General features: G+C 41.2%; 1 protein-coding gene across 2 annotated transcripts in view; it reads right to left on the bottom strand.

Moving 5' to 3' along the window:
• Positions 1-1,471: 1,471 nt before the first annotated feature.
• MAMDC2 (MAM domain containing 2) overlaps positions 1,472-18,191 on the bottom strand; it is a 162,861-nt gene continuing 146,141 nt past the window's right edge. Inside the window, exons 13-15 of one of the 2 annotated variants that reach the window (XM_025931643.2) lie at positions 8,788-9,047; positions 2,659-2,743; positions 1,472-2,511 (exon numbers count right to left, since the gene is read on the bottom strand). In XM_025931643.2, the coding sequence (XP_025787428.1) occupies positions 2,447-2,511; positions 2,659-2,743; positions 8,788-9,047 (410 nt within the window). In that variant the 3' untranslated portion in view covers positions 1,472-2,446. Of the gene's footprint in view, positions 2,512-2,658; positions 2,744-8,787; positions 9,048-18,191 lie in introns of those variants that run through there. The other variant, XM_086684980.1, reaches the window with a different exon arrangement.

Raw genomic sequence — 18,191 nt, 5'->3', positions numbered from 1 at the left:
CTATTTATAAAATGGAAATATCACTAGATCGACTTCATGAGTCGTTATCAGGATTAAATGAGTGAATTCACATAAAGCCCTTTGAAAAATGTCTGAAGATAGAAAAATCCAATAAATGTTAGCTCTGATTATTACTATGGATTTACGTAATCTATAAGCAAGGAGGTTGGTGAATGACTTCAGTCACTATAAGTGACTTGCTATGCATGAAGGTACTGTGTTAAGTCCCAGAGACACAATTTTCATTTCTTTATTCAGCAAATATAACTAAGCTCTGGACAGGAATAATAGGTTGAGGAGATTATACCGTCTAGCATACTGTTGAGTTGCTTCACACCTTGAAATCTTCCTTCCTCAATGTTTCAGCTTTATTTAGGGATTAATAGATAATTAATTACTTACTTACTTAAAATCATCATGAATAGAAAGGATGTGATTTGCAAAATTTTGCTTTACTACAGAAGTTTATTTTCTCCATAAACCTCAGGATGTTAATTTTGTACAGTTGAGAATTTTTGTTTTCCAAGCACTGTGGTCTTCAGGGAAGTATACTACTCTTTATGGATTAACTTAAGAGTTTTGACATTTTTTAAAAAAGTAATCCCTATGTCCAATGTGGGGCTCAAACTCATAACCTCGAGATCAACGGTCACATGCTCTACCGACTGAGCTACACAGCCAGGCACCTGAAGAGTTTTGACATTCTTCAGTGAGAATACCACCCAAGTCTGTGAGGACCATGGATTTTTGGCCGTACAAAGCAGGAAGAGGTATGGACTTTGGGGTCAGAGACACCTGACTCTACTCTTCCACTTAAATAATGTGTTCACTCTTCTGAACCTCGGTTTCCTTCTCTGTAAAAAAAACTAATAATATCTCCATTTTGGAGGATGTTGGAAGGCTTAAATTCATTCATTCATTCAACAACTATTTCTTTATTGAACACGTACTACATACCAGACATTCTTCTGGGTACAGAGACTACAAAAGTAACACAAAACATGCAAGAATCCTCATCCTCATAGTGTTTACGTTGTAATAGGATAAAATGTGGTGAAAAAGTAAGTTAGCTTATATAAAATAAAACACTCCAAAAATTAATTCTTGGAGCACCTGGGTGGCTCAGTCAGTTAAACGTCCTACTTGATTATGGCTCAGGTCATGATCTCTCCATGAGTTTGAGCCCCACGTCAGGGCTCTGCACTGACAGTGGGGAGCCTACTTGGGATTCTCTGTCTCCCTCTCTCCCTGCTCCTCCCCCACTCTCTCTCAAAAATAAACAAAAATTTTTAAAAATAAATAAATAAAAATCAATTCTTGTATCAATGTAAGCAATGCTCATGTCACTAATAGAAGGCATAAGAAGAATTTAACATTGGCAGAGCAGAAATTCAAATTAGAATCTGCAGTTATGTACCGAAGATATTCTGAACAAGGAAAATAACATAGAAATGAGTTCATTGCTAGGGAAAAGATTTTCAAATTACCTTTTATTAGGTAATCTTAAAACAGCTGTTTGGGTATAAAATACGTATGTACAATTTTCTAAGCACGTAAATAAAAAGCAGCAGTTTAGTATGTCTGCTTGAATTCATACTCCTCAAAACCTTACCAAAACATTTATTATAAAAATCAGTAAAATTGCTTAACATGTCCTAAAAATTTTCAGGTGTGTGTACATAAACATTTTCAAGCTTGCTTTACAAAAAAAGAGTGCAATTTCTAATCCATGTGTTCATAGTGACTTTCCAAAGTAGTTCAAAGGGGGGAAAAAGAAAGTAGCATTGCCTTGTAATACAGCATTAATTAATACTGACTTACCCTGGGACATTCAGGAAAGATCCTTAGTTATCACGTATGGTAAAAATATTTAACAATTAACACTCCATTTCTATGAATAAAACGTAGAAAATAAGATTTTATTTTCTTAGACTAACTTGTTACCATGAAAAACTGCATTCATTCTGCAGATACTGACACCTCACATTATTACTTTAAAAACAGCTGCGATACTTGAAATTCAAAAAGAAACCCACGAGACATCCTCTCCTCCCAATACATTCACTGAATGCAGATTTAAATGACACATCTCATTTTGATTGTGCCCTTCCATTTGCATACTTTAAAGTGACTGCAATATAGTATATTTGTATTTCTAACTGGAACCAAAATTAAGATGAATGATCTACGCAAAATCAATAGCCTGTATTTCCGTAACAGTTGTCATACGCAAAAAGGAAAAAAAAAACCCAAAAACCAAAAACAAAAACACCAAAAAGCCCTGAGTCAGTATTTTTTGCAAAAGTAATGAAAAAGAATACTGTGCTGTGAAGTCGTTTTATAATTCACAAAATGGTTAAGACTGTCCGGTATTTATTTGTTTTGTGTTTATTTTGATTGAAGAGAGGTATGGCTCTTGTTTAGCTCATCCAATTCAGATCATTTCTTAAAACTCAATTTCATTTAAATCCTCAGAATATCCTGATGACTGCTGGGTCATATCTTCCATTTCTGTCAGGAAAGACAAATAGAAAATAGACAAAAATAGTTTTCTCTGTTTTTATTATAGAAAAATTCTTAATTTGCATTCTTATGATTTGAGACTACTGCAAAATCCCTTTTCAATCAAGAGGATATAATTGGGGAAAATATTGTTACCTGAACAGGGTCCTGCTTGAAATTTAACATCATCAATGGCAATATCACTTCTTATTGACACTCCCCGAATGGCTTCAAAAATTACCTGAAAAGTAATGAGGTCTGAATTTAGAAATGGAGTCATCTTGGGGTACCTGGGTGGCTCAGTCGGTTAAACGTCCTACTTCGGTTCAGGTCATGTTCTTGAGGTTCGTGAGTTTGAGCCCGTGTCAGGCTCTGTGCTGACAGCTCAGAGCCTGGAGCCTGTTTCAGATTCTGTGTCTCCCCACCACCCCCGCCCCCCTGCCTCTCTCCCACTCATACTCTGTCTCTCTCTCAAAAATAAATAAACATTAAAAAACATTTTAGAAATGAAGTCATCTTGATAAAACAATACTCATCAGGGGAAGATCCATGTTGTGTGGGTCTGGAAGCTTAGACTGTTGTTCAACCTCCTTTAAGGAAAAGACTACAAAATCACAAATTCAAATTTAGGTACAAAAGAGAGTACTTATTTGGAATTTTAAAGAAATGCACAATAAATTACTAGAGTCTTGGAGATTTAGGTTGCTTCTGAGATCTCTTTAGGCCATTAACCAGAAATGCTTACCTAGAAATGCTTCCTGGTGGTGACCTAGTTTCTCTTTCCCACCTCGAATATTCTAGACCCAGCACTCACAGGGCCTATGAAAGTCATAGGCCCAGAAGTTTAAGTTTTCTTAGGCTCTCTACAAATCTATGGTGATATATAATCACTAAGTTTACCAAAAAGGCAACGGTTCGCTTATTGTGTTAAATACCATAACATCCAAGAATAGCCCAGGAGGAGAGAACCAGTTTCATAACTTCAGATCCTGAGAAGAAAATAACTGATCAAATATTCAGGTTCTAGGCAAAATAGCTTACATTACCAGCTCGAACGCTGCCCCAACAATGGTTAATAAACCACTGAATACTCCAGGGAGGCTTGTGGGTAATGAAAATTATCCAGAAGACACGTTTGGTCTACTCACTTTATGAGCAAATGACTCCCCCTTGGACTAGTTTATGATTTAAATTAAATCAAAGAATATAAAGTGGATAATTAATAAGCATATGAAACTATCTTAAAATTAATGACTCAAAGAAGCTTTAATGACAGATATGGGCACAATAATATTATTTAAAATTCTAAGGACACAATCCCAAACAAGAATACAAATAAATGGTTAGAAGAGGAAAAAAATGTCCTCTAATACATCGATAGGAGGATATATGAGTGCAGTTAATAACCATTTTGGTTTTCTGGACATCAATAAAATCTGGTTTTTGACCACCAAGTCTACAACGAAAGTATAATACACAAATTACCTGATGGAATTATATTCTGAAGAGTCCGTGGTTGGGCCAAATACTTGATTTTATACAACCTTTTCCTCTGAATTTCCTTACTACCTGAGTGGTAACTATTTTATACCATTATGATTTTTCCCTTGTCCTATATATACACATTCTATTAGTAAATAATTGTGGTTATTTAAGAATTAGATAAAAATTTATTTTTTTCCTTCAATTTAAGTGTACTATTTTTCCAAATGTCTACTAAGTCGTTAGGACATAAATACTAAGTTGTTTGTCTGCAACTACTTAATAAATGAAACTCTTAGGTATTGCTTTTGGTCTAGGAACACCAGAAAAAACATTAATGAGACTAAGCATACCATGAACAAGAAAATTTGGAAACGTGGTCCTAAATGAGTACCTAGCACATAATAATACTTACTAAATGTTAGGCAGTATAATGAACAATATGAATGATATAAATATTTCGATGAGCTAAGAATTTGTCTAACACATTCTTTCTTTCAATGGCATCAAAATAAAAGAACCCAGGGAGGAAAGAAGAGAGAGCACAGGAGGAAATGTTAAGCAAGGAATCCAAAGGAAATAAAATCACGTTGTGTTTTTGATCAATAGCAAGTCAGGTACAGCTTAGCACTTAGGAAGGAGCATGATTAAAAGGTTGCCACTTGGTGCACTTCGCCTACAAGGATGGTAGGATGATTGGAATGTCATCTGGAGGCCACCCACTCACCTCCCCTAGAGGGTGAGTCTCAAACAAACAGTGGCAGTACGATACCACTCTGAAAGCCATCCACACCTGCCCACCGCCACCAGTGAGGCACACATCTACTCCTCCAGCCTTGTTCTTTTTTCTGAACTTCAGTCTCATCACCTATGCTCACCTGACATGCCCACGTGGATGTCTGACACAGAAAACTAAGCGTGTCTGAAAAACTCACTTGTTAATTTCCCTCCCATGCGCACTGCCTTCGCACCTCCAGATGTGCTCCACCGAAAGCCTTCCTCAACTCAGGAAATGGTAACTCCGTTCTACTGGTTACTCAGGCCAAAACTCAAGGAGGCATCTTGATGCCTCTTTCTCTCAAGCCCCACATTCCACATGTAAGAAATCCCGTGGGCTTCTGATGCATCTCACCCCTGCCACTCACTCTTTCTGCCAGCACCACTGCAGTAGCCCCCAACGTCTCCTTGTCCCCTACAGTCTATTCTCCACATAGTGGCTGGAGTGATCATTTAAAAATATAAACCCAGATCACATTACCTTAAAGCCATCTGATGGTTCCTCATTGCTTCTGGAATAAATTTCAAACTCTACCATGATGTTCAAAGCCTTTCACAATTATGCCCTGATACTTCTTTGATCTCAGTACCTGTTTGGCTTGACCTATTCTTTTCCATAGCACTTAGTATTATTAATTAAAAAAAAATTTTTTTTTTGAGAGAACACGAGCAGGGGAGGAGCAGAAGGAAAGGGAGACACAGAATCTGAAACAGGTTCCAGGCTCTAAGCTGTCAGCACAGAGCCAGATGCAGGGCTCAAACTTGTGAACTGAGAGATCATGACCTGAGCTGAAGTCGGACGCTTAACCAACTGAACCTCCCAGGTGCCCCCCACCATAGCATTTATTATAATGTACTTGATAGTACATTATATATCTTTGGTTTACTTTTCCTTTTTAAAAAAATTTTTTTTGAATGTTTTTATTTATTTTTGAAGGAGAAAGAGAGAGAGACAGAGCATGAGCAGGGGAGGAGCAGAGAGAGAGGGAGACACAGAATTCAAAGCAGGTTCCAGGCTCCGAGCTGTCAGCACAGAGCCTGACGCGGGGCCTGAACCCACAAACTGTGAGATCATGACCTGAGCCGAAGCTGGACGCTCAACCGACTGAGCCACCCAGGCGCCCCTGATTTACTTTTTCTACCTCTCCCCGACTAGAATGTCAACTCTAAAAGAAGAGGAGCTTTACGTGTTATGTTCATTGCTGCATCCTCAGCACTTAGAATAGCCAGCAGTCAACAAATATTTACCAAAATGAGATATCTTGGCCTCATACTCTAGGAACTCAGTCTGGACGCCAATGTAACTATTGAGAATACCAGGGTTGCCATGGTGATATGAATTAGAGACCAGAGATATTTGGGAGGGAACATATTTTTAGAAACAATAATATATTTTTATACTTTGGGATTTTAAAATTTATAAAACCCTTTCACATACATAACCTCACTGACCCTCTAACTCTGGTGATGTCAGCATGGCAGGAATTATTACCCCATTTTGAAAATGTACGAACACTCTCAGGGAGGATGAGATTTCCCCAAGATCACCCAGGGCTTATGACACCCAGGGGAATGAGTTTATTTTGGAACTGATTTTCTTCTTTCTCTTTTGAGTGGTGTTCCTGGAAACAAATTGTAATAAATTCATGACTTGATCAACATACTGATGAAGAGAGAGAGTGTGGAACCGTGGCTTAGGGATACACACTTGGGGACCACTCAGATCTGGGCCTGAATTCTCACACTGTCAGTTACCAGCTGGACATTGAGTTTCTCCTTCTGTCAAGAGGAGCTACAAGATCAACAGGAAGAACTTACGTATAGCTCCTAGTGCTGTAAGTGCCTGGCACGTAAAAGATGGCCAATTTATTCATGTGGATGTGTCTGTGTTTTATTAGACACTAAGATGTTTTGGAGAAACTAGCTTCAGCCTGGTCTCCAGATAGCATTTGGGATTCCTGAGGGAATCACTAAATCCAGAAGGAAATTCCTCAGGGCAGATTCATATCTGTTCCATTCTAAGACAAAGGGAATGGTCTGGAGTCTTGGTTCTTACAAAGTTGTGAGCTAAAACTCTCCCAGGCCAGGAGTGCCTGGGTGGCTCAGTTGCTTAAGCGTCGGACTCTTGACTTCAGCTCAGGTCATGATCTCACAGTTTGTGAGTTTGAACCCCGAGTTGGGCTCTGTGTTGATAATGTGGAGCCTGCTTGGGACAGTCTGCCTCCCCTTCTCTCTGCCCCTCCCTCCTCACAAAATAAATGAAAATTAACTTAAAAAAACCTCTCAGGCCATTCTGCACCCTTTGAATTTGAATACCCCACGAGGGTAGAGGGTAGATACCAATAGATGCCTAATTACTTCTGCGATCAAAAACCATTTCAAACAACCAGCTACCCAGCAAGTCTAGCATATTCAAGGCCTTGTACTCAACTTCCTGGGATTAGACGCTGACAAGTCACCTGTTCCCCAGAGGTCTAGTGCATTAGCACCCTTCGGGAATCACAAAAACATCAACGCTCGGGCTGCACTTGACTCAGACCCACTTGCTCTGGGATAGAGATGCTTTGTCTTTAGTGCACATCTGAATCATCAGGAGGGCTTGTTAAAACATAGATTTCTGGACCCCTCCCTCAGAGTATCTGGTTCAGTAGTTCTGAAGTGCGGCCCGAGAGTGTGCCTTTTAGGTCAATGTCATTTGAGGTGGGTTTGCACTTCAAGCATTGCTGCTGGTCTCAGGACCACACTTGGAGAACATCCAAACAGGGTAGAAGTAGGGGTGCCCGGATAGCCGAACGAAATTAATCCACCATCTCAGAATGATGATCAGTTATATTATTAAGCTCCTGAATGATCTGCTTTTCTTCCGTAGCGGACATTAAAGCACCATCCAAATCATTTCTGGAGCTATCTGTTATTCTTTCCTAAATCTCTAGACAGGTTTATCCATGCCAGGATAATGGGCCACCCCCAGATAATGGCTCATTTGCCCTCAGTCACTTGTTCTTTAGCAACACAGCACCCTCGATGGCCCTGCAACCTGGCCCCCTGAACTTCTGCAATTCCTTCCCGTTTAGATCCGCAGGAAATTCAGGGTGTTTGTGCGATGGTATAAAATAAAGCCCTTATTCTGAACACCTCTTCCAGGGAGATTTGGGCTTAGACCAAACAAGCCAGTGGTTAAAGCGGAGGGGTGCTGATCCAAGAGGTTGATCAGTCAGAAGCAAGGATGAGGAGAAAGCAGGGCTTTTAGTAGAAGTTCACAGCTGAGAATTCTACAGAGCAATTTCAGGAATGTCAGGGTCCGAAGGTTATCTTCCCAGAGCCTTCTGGAGCTTTGGCTCATGGTAGGCAGGGGGAGTCAGTAGCTGTCAGGAGGGCCTGCTCACCTCTAGACCAGATGGGCTGCTCAGCCTCACCCATTGGCATTTGAAAGGCTCTTTCCTGTCACTGCCTACAGTCTCTCATAGTCTAGATGCTGTGGGATGGAGGTCTCCTACAGCACACGAGAAAACCCAGGGCAAGACTCAGGAATTGGGACCGGGACTCAGTTTCTTCTAAACCCATGCAGACAGAGGCTTAATAATTGACTGTGGACCATGCACTCTTAAATAGAGGCTTGCAACCAAAGCCCTCGTGTGTGGGTAATGACGAGGGAAAGACGCAGCTGGAAAATACTAATTAGGTAATACCATGTTTAGAAGAAGAGGAGACTGTTTGGGAGACGTGCGGGACGCAGAGAATACACTTGACATTCAGAATGTGCCAAGACAAAAATAGCTACCCTTTCATCATTGAGTTGCAAAAATCACTTTATGCGTAAATACCCAAAGCTTTTTCTCGCCGCCTAATCTCCCATTCACTGCTTAGATTTAATCAATAGAGACTAATTATGTTTACTTTTAAACATGTACTGTCTTTATCTATGACCCTGAAAACAGAACAGAACATTCTCTTTGGTAGCAAGAAAAAGATCAGAAGCTCACAGGAACATTTGCTCTCACTTCGTTCTTCTCCCCTTTGGCTTACCTGGTGCTGGGACTCACAACTGTATTCGATCAGCGCCCGTAGCCAGGAAATGCTCTGTTCGCCTCTTCTTCGCCATAAGAGGGACTCTTCACTATCGCCTGCCCTTTTCAAATAAACACTCAGCAGGCCAGTCCCTGCTCCATACATGTGGTAGAAAAAGGTCAAGCAGTGTTTTCCGGTGACTCCTCTCAGAGGCCAGGACAAGAGATGTGCTTTTTGTCCATACACCATGTGGGAGGCCTCGATGTACATGTAGTACCCTGGAGAGCAAATATAAAACCAGGTATTATTATTATTATTTTAATATGAAATTTATTGTCCAATTGGTTTCCATACCACACCCAGTGCTCATCCCAACAGGTGCCCTCCTCAATACCCATCACCCACCCTCCCCTCCCTCCCACCCCCCATCAACCCTCAGTTTGTTCTCAGTTTTTAAGAGTCTTTTATGGTTTGGCTCCCTCCCTCTCTAACCACTTTTTTTTCTTCCTTCCCCTCCCCCACAATCTTCTGTTAAGTTTCTCAGGATCTGCATAGGAGTGAAAACATACGGTATCTGTCCTTCTCTGTATGACTTATTTCACTTAGCATAACACTCTCCAGTTCCATCCACGTTGCTACAAAAGGCCATTATTTCATTCTTTCTCGTTGCCACGTAGTATTCCATTGTGTATATAAACCACAATTTCTTTTTCCATTCATCAGTTGATGGACATTTAGGCTCTTTCCATCATTTGGCTATTGGCTATTGTTGAAAGTGCTGCTGTAAACATTAGGGTACAAGTGCCCCTATGCATCAGCACTCCTGTATCCCTTGGGTAAATTCCTAGCAGTGCTACTCCTGGGTCATAGGGTAGGTCTATTTTTAATTTTTTGAGGAACCTCCACACTGTAAAACCAGGTATTATTATAAAAACCATGGGGTGCCTGGGTGGCTCAGTCGGTTAAGCGTCAGATTTCAGCTCAGATCAAGACCTCGCAGTTCACAAGTTAGAGCCCTGCATCGGGCTCTGTGCTGACAGCTCAGAGTCCCGGAGCCTGCTTCAGATCCTGTGTCTCCTTCTCTCTCTGCCCCTCCCTGCTCACTCTTTGTCTCTCTCCCTCTCTCAAAAATACATAAACATTAAAAAGATGTTGTTTTTTAAGAAAGAACAACAACCACCACAAGGTATCTTTCCTGCTTTCTCTTTTGAGTAGCGTTCCTGGAAACAAACTGGAATAAATGCATGACCTGACCACCATACTGATGAAGGGTTTATAATTTGGGGGAGTATGTGTAATCCAAGAGGAATACATATGCTACAAAATGTGACCCATCAAAATATTTTTTTTCATTTAGTAATTTAAAATTCAGTTTTGTATAGAGGATATAGTTAATGTTATTACTATAATACTAGTATTATGTCACTGAAATGGTGATTACCATAGAGAATTTATCCTACTGATTCATGGATAATGTTCTGGAGCTTCCAGACATTGGTTTAGGGGAGAAAGCACGGATTTTGTAGTCCGGTAGGTCTGGGTTCAAGTCTTGATTCTAAGATTTGATCCTGGACCAAGGGATTATCGTCTCTGAACCTACATTTATCATTTTGAAATAAGGATTAAAACTACCTTTATAAATATTTACATATATTATAATTATATATATATAATATAACTATAATGTTAATTATATAACATTTCCATTTTCCTTTCTTAATTTTAATTTCTTTTTAATTTGCTGGTTTCAGACAGAAACAAGATTTGTCTGCACATTAATAAAACAAGGGTGTGCTCGAACCAGCTTCCACTGGCTCCCAAGTCCACTGTGTGACTTTTGCGGGTGGGTCCAAATGACTTCATGTTGGTGGTCTGAAATGGGACATGATGGATGTCCCACTTATCCCACAGAAACTGGACATAGCTACAAATCATCCACAGCCCCCAACAGAGCTAGTTAATGTCAGATAATTATCATCCAGCTACTGAAATAAAGCAATATATGAAGAGTAACTCGTAGATAAATGCACTAGTGATATAATTCTGTATCCCTGAGACTCATTTTATTTTTTTTTAAGTTTATTTATTTATTTTGACAGAGAGAGAGAAAGAGAGAGAGACAGCAAGCAGGGGAGAGACAGAGAAAGAGGGAGAGAATCCCAAGCAGGCTCTGCACTGTCAGCACAGAGCCAGGTGCGGGGCTCGAACTCACGAACCATGAGATCATAACCTGAGCCGAAATGAAGAGTCGGACACTTAACCGACTGAGGCACCCAGGCACCCTCGCATGCATTTTTATTGTCTTCTTGGCCAATATCGATTTTCTTATGTACGTGATGTAAAACATAATCTTTACATGGTGTTATGTCTGTTATTATTTCATGCAGAAATTAATGGCCACATTGAGGGCAAAAAGAAAGAGAATGCAAATAACACACGCAAACGAAATGGTTTCTAGGCATCTTTCTTTACAATTTGACATTCAATCAATTAGCTCTAGTCACTTCCCAAAATGAAGGGCTTGAAATATTCCAGCCAGAATTGATCAGAAATATCTCTATCTGTGCGTCTTCAGGGCATTCCTCCTTTCCCTCTCTGCCACTTCCACAAACACAGAGCCAAGAAGTCCCACAGGCTAGGAAACCGGTGGGTAGAAAGAGTTCCGCTTAGGTTCGTCCGATCAGATTGTATGCCCCGTGCAACCCTTTTCCCCAGGGTTCCACTCACTAAAGCTGTCGCCCTGCAAAACTGCGCCATCAGAGTCACAGGATGCGGCCTTCATCAACCAGTCATCCCCGTGATCTCCTTTAAAATATTAGAGGGGCACCTGGGTGGCTCAGTCGGTTGAGCGTCTGACTTCGGCTCAGGTCATGATCTCATGGTTAGTGGGTTCGGGCTCTGTACTGACAGCTCAGGGCCTGGAGCCTGCTTTGGATTCTGTGCCTCCCTCTCTCTCTGTTCCTCCCTTGCTCACACTCTGTCTCTCTCTCAAAAATAAATAAAGACTTAAAAATATTTTTAAGTATTAGAAATGATACTTCCAGTGTTTCTGGAGTGTTGACCAATGACGTCCTCATCCCGAAACCATCAGTATTCAGTCCTCGTCATTCTTGTCTCCTCCACAGCACTGAACATAATACATCACTGCTGCCTCCCAGAAGTACTTTCTGAACTTGGTTTCCAGGACACTGGACTCTTCTGGTTTTTCTCCCACTTCACTGGCCACCCCGTTGCTGGTCCACCCTTTCTACTCTGACCTCTTGCCCTGGGAGTGCTCCAAGCCCCAGGTCTGGAACTGCACTATTCTTACTGATTACTGACTCATTGGGTGATCTCAGCTTGTCTCATGGCTTTAAAAATTTTTTTTTAATGTTTATTTATTTTTGAGACAGAGACAGACAGAGCATGAGCGGGGGAGGGGCAGGGAGAGAGGGAGCACAGAATCCAAAGCAGGCTCCAGGCTCTGAGCTGCCAGCCCAGAGCTGGATGTGGGGCTCGAACCCACAAGCTGTGAGATCATGACCTGAGCCGAAGTTGGAGGCTCAACCGACTGAGCTGCCCAGGCGCCCCTCGTCTTGTGGCTTTTAATGCTACATACGTTGTATCACAAATTTAAATTTCCAACCCCTTTGCTGAAACCCAGATGTGTTTATTCAAACTGCCTAATGGACACCTCCCTTTGTTGTCAAGTGGACGTCTCCAGCTGAATACCTTCAGGACTCAGCTCCTAACAGCTTTACCCTAAAACCTACTGCATCCTTTCTGGTTGGCCAGGTTCCAAACCTGGAAGTCCTGCACACACCCCTATTCTCCTCACATCTCACATCCAGGCTATCAGGAGCTCCTGTCAGCTCTACCTTCAAAATAGGACGGACTCTAGTCATTTCTCTTCTCATGACCTCCGTTGCTACCTACTGGTCCGAGCTGCTGTTAGTTCTCACTTGGATTAATCCAACACTTTACCTGTGAGTCCGCCTGTGTCTACCCTTGTTCTCTACAATCTAATCTCAACATAGTACCCATAATGAACAAACGCTAAATCTTACCACTCCTTTGCTCAAAACATTCCATTGGTTCACCATTTCCCTCAGAGTAGATGCCGAGGGCCTGGGAATGGCTTTTAGGGCCCTATAATCTCCTGTCCATTCTCTTACCTCTTATTTCTACCACCTTCCTCTCCTACTGCCTCTCTCCTTACTCATTCTGTGTTGTGTAGCCACACTGGTCCATTTACCGCTCCTGGAATATAGTCAGTATGCTACTACCTCAGGGCCTTTGCATGTGTTAATGCCTCTGCCTGGAATGGCTTTCCCTCCATTTAATCTCAGGTCTCACTTTATCATTTCTAAGTCTTTGCTCAGATATTTCCTTTTCCACTGGTCCCATTCTGACTACACTATTTCAAACTTCAACCTGCCTCTGGTACTTATTTCCTACACTCTATTATGTCCATAGCATTTAATTGCCTCTTAACATACTGTACTTTTTTTTTTTTTTTGTCCATCTCCCTTCCCTAGAACATACAACGGCAGAGACATTTTCCTGTTTACTTCACTGCTGTGCCTCCAGCTCCTACAGCAGTGCATGGAACATAGTATATGCTCAATAAGTATTTGATGAATGAACAAATGAATGCATTTTCTTCAGCAGCTCTAACCCACAAACCAGCTGGGCCAAGGCCAAACTATATGTCCAGTTTTGTGAGGGGCTTGGCAACAAGACATGCACTTGACCAGGACGCTCCAAGGCAAAAGTAAAACAAATACAAGTCTTGATAAAATTAAAGTGATATCAAAGCAAATATTCTCAAACTAGTTCCATGTCATCCAATGTATTTTTTTTAAACCAAACACACACCACACACACACACACACACACACACACACACACACACACACAGATCATTTTTGTACATTGTTACCTTCATTTTTTTCATTGGCAAGAAAACTGCTATGTAAGAACACTGGGGTTTTTGCATTTTCAGCAACGAAAGGAACTTCTATAATTCTTTTCTTTAGCACTTCTAACTTAAGCGAGGCTGGATGAACCAAAATACAGATCTACATCACCCTAATAGAAGGATGTATTTCATTGAATTCCATCAAGAATTAGGCCAAAACATGAAAATGACCATGGTTTGTCACCTAGCTATGCACAAAGGCATCCCATGCTATCCTAGACATAAATTAATGGCATCGTGCCCTGAAATCCTACCTTAATACATGTTTAACCTAAACAACATTTCCTCCAAAAAAAATGAGAAAACCAAAGAAAAAGACCTTTTGTATCTGGCTTTGGGCTCTCAGAAGGCCCATTTGAATCCAAAGTGAAGGACCTTGGTGAAAGATGAGCCGCCCAGCGAGGGAGGGGAGGGAGGCTACTCTGAAGGGCACTGTCTTTGGGAAAATGGAAAGCGGACACTGGGCTCTGAGACATGACATCTTTGCAGGATGGAAAGGAAGCGACGGGTCCGTCATGAGTGTGAAATGACCTAAGAAGCACCTTCCCTCTAGTGATGACAGTGTCTGTCCTACTGATAGCAGTAGGAGTCCCGAGCAGAATTAGTCTGAGGTCCTGGAGGGAGGGAAACCTCTCATCGTCTCCAGGATTAAATTAAATTCTTTCTTCTTGGGGTACAAAGCACTAGCCACTTAGCCTCCAGTGGGTGAAGCATTACTCTGGAAATGCCTTCAGCTCATGCACCTCTGGGTCTCAGACATTAGGCTGAAACCATTACCCCAGGTCTCTGGTTCCGGAGATCTTTGTGTTTCGGGCCATAAAGTATGAAAGGAAATCTCCCAGGCTTTTGAGCTGTGTAATCATCTCACTTTTGGAAGAGAGACGTAACATCCAGGGGAACGTAAGTACAATGCCCTGTGTCTTTCTGGGACGCTGACACCAGTCTATTTTTCTTGAGTAACGTCGGTCTTTCCAAAAATCCTTGATACGGTTTCTATTGTAAGTACATATATCCCATATACGTATATTCCATAATGTAATACCCATGTAAACCAATCTAGATCAACATCTATACTACAATGTCACCATATTTGCCAACTGATCAGAATCTGTCTCTCTGATGCACAATTACTCCTCTTGATTCCAAATATGTTTTTCTTTTTTGACTTGCATGAGACATTTCCTTTCCCCAGAAAAGATCAGAGCTTCATTGAGAGCCAGTCTGTCTCACATGTGTTTGGAAAGCAGAGAAAAGCCCCATGTGTTGACAAGCTTTGCCACATTATAACTCCAAATGCTGTCTGTTTCAGGGAACAAAAGCTCTGGATGGGAGCCAGGAAGCCCCAGTGCTGAAACCTCAGACCCGCTCACGTGTTCCTACACATGAAGGATTTCAATCTGTGGAAGGGAGTATTAAGTGAAATCACTTTCTCTCCGTGGGTCCTTGTTTAACATTCAAGACGGGGTTCCAGTGGGTCTACTGGGAGATCGGGGTCCCATCTGTTCTTTGTGCGGCAACTGTGATGTGTTGAGATACACCCCGGATTCATAATCTGGAACGGTGAGGCAGCTGTTCCTTCGTTCCTGGTGTCTGCCCCCTTTCACCAGGGCTGGGAACGAGCTCGAGTGGCCTGTACAAGCCACGTAGAATGAACAGCTAAGCTGCATTCATTAAGCTGACGAGGATTTTTAACAATCGGGGGAAAAAAAAGACATCAGTACTTTGGGCAGAACAACAGTTAAATGTGTCTCCCTAAAATTGTTGTTTTACAATACCTTCCAAATGATTTTTAAAGCTTGCCATAAATGGATAGTTATTGTTTAATGGGTATAGAGTTTCAGTTTGGGGAAAGGAGTTCTGGAGACGGAGGGCGGAGACGGCAGCACAGCTGTGTGAATGTACTTACTGCCACTTAACTATAAACTTACAAATGATTAAAGTGGTAAATTCTGTGTGATGTAAATATTATCAATTTTTAACAAAAGCTTGCCAAGAAGCTTTCTGTGTGTAAGTAGGACCTGACAACATCAGAAACTAGAGTGATAAGATCAATTATAAAAAGATTGAAGGACATTGGAGATTTTGATATTTTGGAGCTAATTTCTCAGATAGTTACAGACTAGCTGGGTATCATTCTCACGTGTCTGGATATCAGCTACTACAATTCTTTTTTTTTTTTTTTTTTTTTTAAGAGAGAGAGGGAGAGAGACAGAGTGTGAGCAGGGGAGGGGCAGAGAGAGGGAGACACAGAATCGGAAGCAGGCTCCAGACTCTGAGCTGTCAGCACAGAGCCCGACACAGGGCTCAAAGTCTTGAACTGCGAGATCATGACCGGAGCGAAATTAGATGCTTAACTGACTGCCCCTCAGCTACTATAATTCTTAAAAGACAAGGACTTGAATACGACTGCTAGTAAATTTTAGCTGTATAAATAACACATTAAATATATAGTTGTGATTTTCTTTTGTCTGACAGCATAACTTTATAAATACAGATCATTTGGTATTTTAATGCACTCTTGAGATGTGTGTGTGTGTGTGTGTGTGTGTGTGTGTGTGTGTTATTGTGTGTGTGGAGATAGATAGATAGATAGATGAAAGGGCCGGCCTACGCCAGCCGACTCCATCTTGTTCTGTGTCCTTCACCTTGACCACACCTCCTCCCCTTGAGTAACCCCCCCTCACCTGCCTAACAGGACTCAACCCTTCCCCAGGACCCTTCCCCAGCCAATCGGCTGAGGCCATAGCCATTACCTCACCAACTGCCCCCAGGCCCCAATAAAACCTTTGTCCTTTTGAAACTCGCTCTCTTTCCCTGGTATCTCACCGCTGCGTCGGTGTAGGTAGGGGATTGAGCTCGAGCTAGCTCGAATAAAGGCTCTTTGCTTTTGCATCGGACTCGGCTCCCTAGTGGTCTTTGGGGATCACGAATTCTGGGCATAACAATAGATAGTTTTTTTTTTAATAGGCTTCATACCCTGCATATGTTAAACTCAAAACCCTGAGATCAAGACCTGACCTGAAATCAAGAGTCAGATGCTTACCTGACTGAGCCACCTAGGCACCCCCACTCTTGATATTTCTATCACACAAGAGGGGGAGTATTCTTAGAAATGAAGAAGACTTCTACCTTAATTACCAGAAACATGGAAGACTTACTGAAACATTCAACAATGTCACAAAAGAAATGGATGGTGTCTCTCCCTCTGGAAATTGTTAAGAAAATGATGAATAGTTGCTTTTCTAGAATGTAGGTGTGGGGAGGAGGGCCTGAAGGACTTTTAATCTACTCACTGGTAGACTCCAGAAGCTAGGAGTTACAGGTGAAGGCATTTTCTCACTAAACTAGATAGTTATCTACTGATTTACTTATCCCTCTGTCTTTGGGCCACAAAATCCCTCTAAACTCTAGGGCAACTAAAGCAATTGTTTAGAAGCATTGTGACAGCATGGCATCATATAAATGTTAATAAAACTGCAATAAACAATAAAACCCTGCGATCTTTAAAGCTTATCTTTATTGTCTTGCAAAAAAGAAGCATTTCTGTCTGAAAAGACAAATCCTGGAGTCTGTCCCTTTTCCATGCACGTCTAGGTTCATCTTTCACAAATGCCTGTGTTATTTTATTAATTAAGGAGTCAAGTTGTGGGGCCGGTGGATTTGTTTTTTTTTGTTTGTTTTTTTGTCTTTGTTGTTGTTCTGCTATAATGACTTGTTCTACTATGTGACTGACTTAAACACTGGGCATTTTCCCAAACTTTAGTCATACAAATACCAACTTCATGATTTTATTTTGTCTGCCCACATACCTACAGCACTTAACGTTCTTCTTCAAATGCCACTTTTACTACATAAATCCTCTTATTCAAATAGGAAGCCACATTAGGATGAAAACAGACAAAAAATACTATCAATCTGAAATAATGGCTTTGATGGACTGGTTATATATTTTTGTTATACATGGATATTAGTATCAAATTAAAAACTATTCATCCACATACCACTTAAGTTACCCAGTGGTAGTTTGGAGAACATTGGTTCAAGGTCTACCAAACATTCCGGTTTCTACTAAGTCATTTTATCTGTAACCACAGGCCATGATTTTCTATTCATAAAAGCACAGATGAGGCAGAACAATGAATCCAAGAAAGTATTCCCAGAGAAGAACAGCACATTTTATAAAAGTTTCACTAATTGTAAAAAATAACAACACCATTCATGTCAGTGGAGCTGATACAGTATCAAGGCTTTTCACAAATATAATCTCAATTAATCATCACAGCAACCCTAAGAGAGTAGCGGGACATCCTTTGTTATCTTTATTTCACATATGGGTAAAATGAGGCTCAGAGAACGCCTGTGATCACGCCCCGGGCTATGCAGGGAGCAAGTGGCAGAGCTAGCTCATTGTGCATCCATTGGTCTTTCTGAAAGGGCGGGCCTACGCCGCCGGCCAACTCCA

Source organism: Puma concolor, chromosome D4 (assembly GCF_028749965.1).
Source record: "Puma concolor isolate L17-30 chromosome D4, mPumCon1.1.hap2, whole genome shotgun sequence".
Taxonomy (NCBI): domain Eukaryota; kingdom Metazoa; phylum Chordata; class Mammalia; order Carnivora; family Felidae; genus Puma; species Puma concolor.
The sequence above is the reverse complement of the archived record's forward strand: the minus strand, read 5'-3'. Positions and strand labels throughout refer to the sequence as shown.